At 30.9% G+C, this 10,672-nt stretch overlaps 1 protein-coding gene across 1 annotated transcript in view; it reads right to left on the reverse strand.

The window, feature by feature from the left end:
- LOC108911656 (cuticle protein 16.8) overlaps nucleotides 1-10,400 on the reverse strand; it is a 29,434-nt gene extending 19,034 nt beyond the window's left edge. The window contains exons 1-2 of the mRNA XM_018716642.1: nucleotides 10,275-10,400; nucleotides 2,504-2,690 (exon numbers count right to left, since the gene is read on the reverse strand). Coding sequence (XP_018572158.1) covers nucleotides 2,504-2,690; nucleotides 10,275-10,283 — 196 coding nt within the window. The 5' untranslated portion in view covers nucleotides 10,284-10,400. The remainder of the gene's footprint in view (nucleotides 1-2,503; nucleotides 2,691-10,274) is intronic.
- Between the last annotated feature and the right edge of the window lie 272 nt (nucleotides 10,401-10,672).

Genomic DNA, 10,672 nt, shown 5'->3' on the forward strand with positions numbered 1-10,672 from the left:
ACATGATTATCAAACCGCAGTCTATCATCAATTCGTAAGCCTAAACTCTTAACTTGTTTTACAAACGTTAATGATTTATTACACAAAATAATATTGAAATTGAGGTCATTTATAATACTTTCAGATTTATTTCCAAACATTATCATTTCGGTTTTATTTTCATTCAATAATAGATTATGTGCTCGTGCGACCATTGTTATTGAATTTAAATCTTCATTGATATATTCTGAAGCTAAAGGTATATTAGATAAGTGAAAAGAAAAATATAGTTGAGTATCATCAGCGTACTGATGCATTTTACAATGTTTCAAATAGGAGGCGAAGTCAGCAGTATATATAGAAAATAAAATCGGTCCAAGTATACTACCTTGAGGCACGCCCTTATTGAGTATTTTATAAGATGAAAATTTATTATTTAGAAAAACCCTCTGGCGTCTACCATAAAGATAATTTTGAAAAAATGAAATAGCAACTGGATTAAGACCAAAATATTTAAGTTTTTGTAGAAGAATTTTATGATTTAATGTGTCAAATGCTTTGCTGAAGTCGAGCAAAATTAGACATGTGTTTAAGTTATTATCATTAGCGGAATAAATTTCATCAGTTATGTGCAGAAGTGCAGTGGTCGTACTATGTTTTTCTCTAAATCCCGACTGAGTTATGGGCAATACCTCTTTCTTTGATAAATAACTACTTAACTGCCAGCACACAACTTTTTCAAGAACTTTAGATATAGTTGGGAGTATACTTATTGGACGAAATTGGGTAATATCTTGAGGGTTATCAACTTTAGGTAAAGGTAATACGTTAGCATCTTTCCAAGCAGATGGAAATGTCCCTGTCTTTAGACATGTATTAATGATAAATGTAATATGTGGTATTAAATGTGGCATAACTATATTAAGAAGCCTTAGATTAATATTGTCAGAGCCTTTAGCTTGAGTTTTTATAGTACTTATTGCTTTATTTACCTCCTCAGTTGTTACGTCAGAAAACGAAAACCCATCTTCAGTAAAAATTGTATTATACTTATCTATAACTGCATCAGTAAATTGATCATGATTCAAATTTGTTTGGGGAATGTTATTAACAAGAAAGTCACCATGTTATTCATCATGTTATTTTTTGTCTAATCCACTTTGTATTAAAAAAATTTAAGAATCGTTATGACCTTAAGCTTCAAGTGGTCTAAAAAACAACCTTCTCAACTTGAGGACCAAAGCACCTTATCCGTCAGCCACGTATTGCAGCTTGTCATATTTTTTCGTCACCGCTAGGCTTCGCAGTACGGACAAACCCTCCTCATTTGCTTACAATATGTAAAACAACGTTTGTCTTGTCAACCGTCACCTTAAAGTACGCCTGTCGAAATACTGGTCCGGCTCTTGCAAATATTCGCGGGCAAGTCAACAGGGTGATGATGTAAATTAGAGATAATTTTTTTTTAATGGAACACCCTATATATTAGTGCATACTTAGCTTCGTTAAAATTTGCTCTTTTCAAACATATATAATATGTTACTGTTTGATTCAGGACTTTTCGACATATTTCAGTTTAAAACAATTTTTGAAAAATCAAGAGGGAAATTTATGTCTGACTGATCGCAGTGGATATGGACGAAACACACGGAACAAACAAATGACTTTGACAGAAGTTTATTTATCATAATTAATTTATTTCTTATAACAAACTATTTTAACAAAGAAATAATGTTTAGTGAGAACGAAAAATTTGAAGGTGCTTTGACTGGGGAAAGATACCTGCGTTTTCTTGAAAATCAAATTGGAAGACCTGCCGGTTTGGTTTTTATTAATTAGGTATTAAAATTATGTTAAAGTTAAGAATGATTTTTATTATTGTAAACACTTTTTTGTGTATGTAACAGTAGCCTTTATAAATAAATAAATAAATATTATCATAAAATAAACGGATAACTTCAAATTTTTCGTTCTCACTAAACATTGTTTCTTTCTTAGAATAGTTTGTTATATGAAATAAATTAATGATGATAAATAAACTTCTGTCAAAGTCATTTGTTTGTTCCACGTGTCCCGTCCATAGCCACTGCGATCCGTCATACATAAATTCCCCTCCTGTTTTTTTTTTCAAAAATTGTTGAAATATGTCGAAAAGTCCTGAATCAAACAGTAACGTATACATTTCTGAAAAGAGAAAAATTTAACGAAGCTAAGTATGCACTAATATATAGGGTGTTCCATTACAAAAAATTCTTTAATTTAGTGATTTCCATTATTCAATTGTTTTTTTTAATCATGTATTATAAAAATTCATAAAAAATCTAAAACCATTTCTTTTTTCCTAAAAAAATTCTTTAATTTAGTGATTTCCATTATTCAATTGTTTTTTTAATACTGTATTATAAAAATTCATAAAAAATCTAAAACCTTTGTATTAAAAACTTTGTAATTTCAATAATAAACTCACAATAAGTTGTCGGATTATAGTGACTAACCCTGTACATACCCGGATCTTATGACATACCTTGTACGACTCCCGATCCATCGGATACCTCCGAATGGGTCCTGTCTATGTGTCCGGGGTACCTGCCAGCGGCGTAGCCGAACGCGTATGGCCTTGGGGGTGGGGGCGGGGTCGTGATCTCTTCTTCTACAGGAAGAAGCTGGATTTCGCCGCAAAAGGTGGCGAGAACTATGCCGATGAGGAATATCTGGAAAAGCAACGGAATATGTTTCTATCAAACAGTAAAAGTTAAAGGTGACATGAATTTTTTCGTAGTAGATAACAAATTACATCGAAAACTGATCAATAAATTATGAAAAGTATAGATTTCAATATTTAAAGTTGAGAAGTCGACAGTGCTATACAGGGTGATGAATGGGGCTCATATTTATACAGAGGCTACCTTTCTTTCATACCTCGCCGCTGGACACAATCAGGAAGCTTAGTTGTCAACTGTTGTCTTTTTTTATTCGTTTTTTTCATAATTACTCAAAAATATAACAATGAAGACACACAAACACACCCTACCGTTGCTAAACACTGAAATAAACAATCTCTTCGCTCTTGTTTTTAACCAGTCTGCCTACTTTTTGCAGTTCTATCTTAAATAACTATTAAATTAATCAGTTTTGTTCAAATTTACTTCAGATTTGTGGAATTTAACTCCTGCGTTTTCCTTTGTAAAGCCGTTTCCGTGGGTTTCCTTCGGTTCCGCGGAAAATATAAAATTTAATATCGTGAAATCAATGGTTCTGTATCTATAAATAATATAGGATGACCTTTGCCGGGTATCGCAATATATAAAATGGATTTTACGGGGTAAACATCTGTCACCGCGAATTATATTGTGTGCACGAACTGACGTCAATATTTGAACTTTTCTTTGAACGGAATCCTTGTAGTTAGAGGGGCATGTTTTGATTTTTTACTTATTGTTGTGCGTGTACAAAGGAAAAAGGATATTACTTAATTTATCGATATTGTGTTATTGTTAAATATTTTATAAAAACTTATACACTGAGGATTTCGCGGTATTACTTTTTACTTATTTATAACTATTTTGATTGATATGACTAGTCTGGCCTTTTGATCAGACCCTGAAAACACAAAAATACAATGTACTGTGACGAAACAATGAAATAATTAACTTTATAAGGTTATACACTTTGTTTTTTACCATTGCCCTTCGTAAGCGTTCGGAACAGGATCGGATTCTGCTTAAATTTAAACTGTGCACGGTTTAGTTTTGTTTCTGTTATGTTTACTTTGAATTAATTTAATCATATTCTTTCTTGCCATCCTCTTCATCTTCCTCTGGAAAGTTTTCTTCTTTTTCGCCTGATCAAAAGAACAAGTGTCTGATTTATTTGTGTAACTTTTTTGGTCTATATTTATTGAATTTAAAATAAAAGCCCTAATACCTACGTCGAAGTTAAACAGTGCAACTATTGAAATTTTGAGTCGCATGATAGAAATCTTGTGTATTTCTGGATTTTACCACGCTGTTTATAAAAAAACGGGGTCTAAAGAGAAATTAGAAAGCAATAATTTGCGATATAATTACTGTATCGCGTCGAAAAACTGATATCCGTCGTTTCTCACCTGACTTGCATTGTTTCATATTACAATCAAGACATTATACTCCAGTCAAATTAGAGTTTGAACGGAAAACATTTATTAGTAAACGTTTTATTGATTTTTATGGCGGGTAAGGGTATGTAAAATGATAATATTAAAAAAAAAACTAACTAAAGAATTTTATTTATTTATTTATTCATTTATTTATTTAAAATACACATCCAACAGGCGATGCCCAATAACAGGATATGTTAAGTCTAGTAATAAAATATAAAAAAAATGTAAAAGAGAAATTAACTATGAAAAATAGAGAGAAAAAATAAAAATACTACAAATAACATAAATGCCCATGAAAATCTAGACGACCTGCCAGAAAATTAGTTATTTTATTCAACACTTGTATATAGTGATACTATAATTTCTTTGGTTTTAAAGGTATAATGTGGCCTATAAGTCACTAGTCACAAGTTATGACTAGTGACTTATAACCCACTAGTGAGTTATAAGTCATAAGTCACTAGACACAAGTTATGACTTATAACCCACTAGTGACTTATAGAAATCGTAAAAAGACAAATGTTTGGTTTATTTTTCTAGTTACGCCGTCTTTGATTTTCCAATCTTGAAATTCCTTCTTTATTGTATATAGATTTTGATTTCTCCGGAATGATGCCTGCAGTAGTCGCATTAGCTTTTTCTAAAATTTCAGATGGAATTTCCACATTTTCCATTTTTTCAGCCTTGGTTTTGGGATTTCAACGTGATTTCAACTCAAAAAATATTGTTTGTATACATTTACATCCTTTGTAATGTTTAAAAATGCATTCATTTCGTTAAATTACTTTTTGTGACATTGATTTATTTATCATTAAAACGAAATTACATGAAAGTGTTGGATAAAATTTTGTATGACACTCGTGTGTTACGTCATATACGTCACTTGGAAAAATTAACCAGCGTGACATATATATCGTACCACACTAGTACCATAAATAGCTATTATTCTTATTATAAAAACTTTAATTTACTGTTATTCAATTCTACTTTTATTGGCAGGAATTAATTTACCACCTTCTACCTTAAAAATAAGTTCTGTTTAATGCAAAAAGAGCGAATTCCCGAGCTGCTTTTGCCTGACCCTGAGACAATTTATTTCTAACGCTGTTCTACTTAATTTCAACTTGTTGAAATTTTTTTTTTTCGATACATTTCTTTGGATCAATTGGAACCTATATCTACGATATTAGGCCAATCATTATATATTTTTCGGGAAAAAAATACTATTAGAAGTTTCTCTGCGGAATATTGTTCAGAAACGTGTTATAAACAAAATATCAAAAAATCTACTCGAGACTAGTTGGTAAACTGTTAAAACAATGGTCAAAATTATGGAAAAATAGTTTTTCGACCGGCGTAAAAAAACTGTTATTCATAGAGAAAAAAAGGTTTCTACAAAAAAGGTAGGTATTAAAATAAGACAAGTCCGATTAAATTCCGACAATTTGTTTATGCGCAATAGCTCAAAAATGGTCGAAATTGTCCGCTTTTTTCAATTGCTAATAATTAATGCAATTTTCATCGCAGACACTTGTAATTCGGGATTTTTTAAGCTTTTTGCACCCTTAATAAGTGGTAAAAATTTCAGCCCTAAAACTTCATTAGCTTGGCGTTGGCGGAATTTGTTATCTAAGAAGATGCTATTTTCAATTCATTTTTCCCAAGCTCACAGGCGTTGTAGAGTTTCGATCATTAGTTGTTTTTGTACCTAAAGAGTTGGATTGACATATGCATTTACTGATAATTTAATTTTTCAAATTTAATTTGTTTAAAAATGACTGAAAAAATGTTAATTTACTAATTAAACAATTAGTTGCAAATAAAAACGAACGAAATTATTCAATAAATACCTAGAGCAACAATTTCAAGGTCAATCGAATCGGCTTTTGGCACACATGTTGGTCTTTGGATTGACCGTCTTTCCCAAAAATTTCATCCACCACCATCGCTTTTTGCAATAATAATGCGCAATTTTCGAAAACTTATTTTTCCGCGTTCGACCTTTATTTTACAGTCAACAAATTGGTGAAATATAACTTTAAGTATCTTAAATTGTAGGTAATTTAATTGCCTGCAACATAAAGTAACTAATTTTCCGAGAGGTCGTCTAGATTCTCATTGGCCAGTAAAAAAACTGAAAAAAACACGTAATTTTGCTACCTATTTGCACTTTCCCAACGTCTTTCGAGCTAATTTTTTGATATTATCATCCTACATACCCTCCCCTGTCATAAAGTACAATAATATATCTACCAATATATTTTTTAAGTCTTCAGGGTTTATGATCTATTTCGACTGGACTATTACCTCTGTAACATCCTGACCAGAAAACATTAGTCATCCATTATCCAGTGAGTAACCTGTCGTTACATGAAGGATTATTAAAATTTTTATACATACACATGTGGGCAGCAATTAATTATTGTTAATAAGTGATTGTTGATTGAACTAATAGGCAGCACAATTTAAAAGTTACGCGTATGATTTGCGCGTGTTGTAGAAAGTTACAATTAAAAAACTGTGGCTGATAAACACGGCCTTGGCAGGAAAATATAACGCTTATTTCCAATTACACACTGGATTTTATAGCGGCTTAAACAAGGTGAAAATCAGATTGAGGAATTAGCCTTTGATCGTTCATTAAAAAAGGTAATATAATTATTCAAAAGTGCGTAATTAAGTTTTCGTAAAATTGAATACCGCAGAATTTTTTTTGTGCGTTGCAGTGTTAAAATTTCCAAAAAAATTATATGTAACCGCTTATGAATTCGTAGCCACTCGAAGAACTGTCACCGTCGATGGAATGTTGAGGGCTTGTTTTTGTTCATGTTACAGAAATATTAGAGTACCAAATTGTTATCTCTTCAGGGTTAAGTTTAAGCATGTGTGTGATAGACCATCATTATCTAACTTTTGTAAACACTTCCTTAGATGGAGTTTGGTAAAAAGTAAATTGATAGGGTAGAGGAATGCACTGGGTAACGCCCATGTGAACGCAACAAAACTGAAATCCCGGGAAGCAACTGCATCATTCAATTGGTTCATAGCCGTATGTCTTTTGTTATTATTATTATTATTATTATTGTTATTGTTGTTTTGGTAGAAAAGTAGTGAACAGGTTGCTAGGGCTGACAGTGGCGGACCGTTAGATCCTATTTTATAACTTGTATAACAGCTCCACTTCTTTACTGTTCGAACTTATAATAAAATAAACAGTATCACGTCAACCGTTTATTATTTCCATGGAGACAATGGAGTAAACTAATTCTTATGTCCACCCAGTGTATCCGACATATATTTTCGATCGTATCTTTGTAATGCGCTGACAGAATTGAATGAAATTTACTACAGCGTATTCAATTAATTCACTTCAATTAGATCTTTTATTGAATGTAATTAGGGACATTCCACGCCAAATCGACCACTTTTAACCCCTTTCGATTTGGCTGAAACTTTTTTATTGCTTTCTACCCCATTGAAAACCTCTATTTTTTCACAGATGTTCACCCAACTCAAAAAAGATGAATTTTTGAAAAAAAACTGCTTTTTTTTCTTTAAATTCTTTTCAAAAATTGAGTTATCGGGACGTTTTTTTTTTCAAAATTTTTGTTTTTAAATGTACTTTTTGAGAAAAAAAATAGATCAAAATTATCTGGACCTATCTTCATTGTTTTTTTTTTAAATTTTCGAAAAAAACGAAAATTTCTCCATGATTACCATTTTTGATTTTTTTTTCTTATAACGACATTTTTTATAAATCCTCAATTTTTTTCAGTGGTGTTTTTTCGTTTTCTATTTTCTTTATTGATTGAAAAAAATTTTTGTTTTTAAATTTAGCTTATTTCACAACTATTTTAAAAATTTTTGAAAATGTATAAAATATAAGAAATAATTATTAGTGGTAAACGAAAAAAATTTCGATTTTTTTTGAAAAAGTTAAGAAAAAATAGATGATCGTTTTGAATAATTTCTTTGTAGTTTTTTTTAGAAAACTACATCCAAAAACAAAGAAAATTAAAAAAAAGTTGTTATTTTGTCCATTTTTGGACGAACAGTGGACTCTAAAAAAAGACATGCAAAGCATTTGAACTCAAATAAATAATTTTGAAACAAGACTTTTTGAAATTGTCATCAATCGCTGTATAGAATAAATTTTTTTCAATTTTGGGATATACATTTTCAAAAATTTTCAAAATGGTACGTGAAATAAGATATAATTGATAGTGGTAAACGAAAAAAATTTCGATTTTTTTTGAAAAAGTTAAGAAAAAATAGATGATCGTTTTGAATAATTTCTTTGTAGTTTTTTTTAGAAAACTACATCCAAAAACAAAGAAAATTAAAAAAAAGTTGTTATTTTGTCCATTTTTGGACGAACAGTGGGCTCTAAAAAAAGACATGCAAAGCATTTGAACTCAAATAAATAATTTTGAAACAAGACTTTTTGAAATTGTCATCAATCGCTGTATAGAATAAATTTTTTTCAATTTTGGGATATACATTTTCAAAAATTTTCAAAATGGTACGTGAAATAAGATAAATTTGAAAAAAAAAAATTTTTCAATCAATAAAAAAAAATAGAAAACGAAAAATCACCACTGAAAAAATTTGGGGATGTATAAAAAATTTCTGTTTTTTTATAAGAAAAAAAAATCAAAAATGGTAATCATCGAGAAATTTTCTTTTTTCGAAAATTGAAAAAAAAACAGCGAAGATAGGTCCAGATAATTTTGATCAATTTGTTTTCAAAAAAGTACAGTTAAATACAAAAATTTTGAAAAACAAAACGTCCCGATAACTCAATTTTTGAAAAAGTTATGGTTATTTGAAAAAAAAACAATTTTTTTCAAAAATTCATCTTTTTTTGAGTTGAGTGAAAAAATTCTCAGAGGATTTCAATGGGTAGAAAACAATAAAAAAATTTCAGCCAAATCGAAAGGGGTTAAAAGTGGTCGATTTGACGTGGAATGCTCCAATATTAACCCCGCAGATTTAACCAGTGGCGTTCTGCAGGTGCCCCCTCATTTTCCAAAAAATACACCACTGGCGTTTTTTTGTAGAAATAATGTTACATTCAGGTACTGTTACGTTAAATGAACGAAAATTGTTTAAATATACCAATAGTACACTTTCTGAAAGACATAATCTTATTCTGAGCCCGGTAATCAATAAATTTTTTTATACGTTTGCTGATATATCTTCTTCGATTTTTATGGTAATAAGTTACACTATTTGCTTTACTGATTCGATAATTTCTGGAGGAGTTAATGTGAATTCTTCCATCTCGAATCATAAATAGTTATTTTTATGGATTAAAAAAAAAGTATCATGCAATTTTAATAATATATAAAATAAATAACTTTGTTTGCTAATATGATAAAATTAAAATTGATCGGCGAATAAATTATGTGTTTAACTTGACAGCAAAGTAGATTTAATGCCTTGCTTGCTTTAATAGACTCGGCTGCGCCTCGTCTAATCTTGTACTTTACTGCTTACTTAAACAAATAACTATGAGGAATATCGTGAACATGTTTACAAAATTAATAATAGTATGTCTTTAAAATATTGAGAAAGAAATATATCTTTTAATTTCAATAACACCCACATTTTTTCAAGGAAACCAAATTGAATAACAGCGTTGTGGTGTCATCAATTAAGGCTAGAAGGTCACAAAACAAATTACACCGTTTCAAAGGAAGAGAAGATTATGAAAACGTCGAAATGGAAATGGCATACAATGTGATAACAATGACAAAAATACAAAATATACACGTCTTTCCCCAGTTTAACTTGCATACACGTAAATTAAATTCGTTTTGACCCAGATTCACCACCGCATTTTATATCGCTACTTTCAGACGACATTTCCATGATCTAATAAAGCAAAATAATCGAACTGCATATGTTTGACACCGAGGAATGTTTTTAACAAATAGGAAACGCCCTTTTAAAAATATTCCTCCAAATATCAACAGATCCCATCGTGATAACAGTATCTTAGAAACAGGTAAAGGTTACCGTACAGATCGATGAATTTGAAAACACAGTACCACTTCTAGAACAACTATAATTGATGTACATGCATTACTTTAAAAAAAAATACTCATACAGACAAATTTACGTAACTAACCTTCTAAAGTGGCTCATAACTTACCGATTCCATGATTAAGTGTCGAGGGAAGGCGATATCTTCTAATGGACGGAATAAATTTGCACTAAGCCGTGTCGCAGTGTTATATTGGCTGTACTGAAATATTGAGAAACGCTAGTGAAAGTTATATAGTTAAAATATGCGCTACGTAGCTTCGGACATGAGACTCGTTTTGAGTGACCCCAATGTTCAATCGAGATGGGCCCGAGACGGTATTGTCTGTAAATTGGCGAACGGGACCTAGTTTGTCTGGTCCGCTGTGCTTACGTAAGGAAGATGAGGCGTAAAAAAAAAACAGAGGATGGTGCACGAGAAAAAAATAGGTAATTAATTATGCATCTGTGCAGGATTTCGCGGTGGGTTTGTTTGTGCAGCAGGATCTGGTGATGTCAGAGCGGGAG

Source organism: Anoplophora glabripennis, unplaced genomic scaffold (genome assembly GCF_000390285.2).
Source record: "Anoplophora glabripennis isolate ALB-LARVAE unplaced genomic scaffold, Agla_2.0 scaffold537, whole genome shotgun sequence".
In the NCBI taxonomy this organism is placed as follows: domain Eukaryota; kingdom Metazoa; phylum Arthropoda; class Insecta; order Coleoptera; family Cerambycidae; genus Anoplophora; species Anoplophora glabripennis.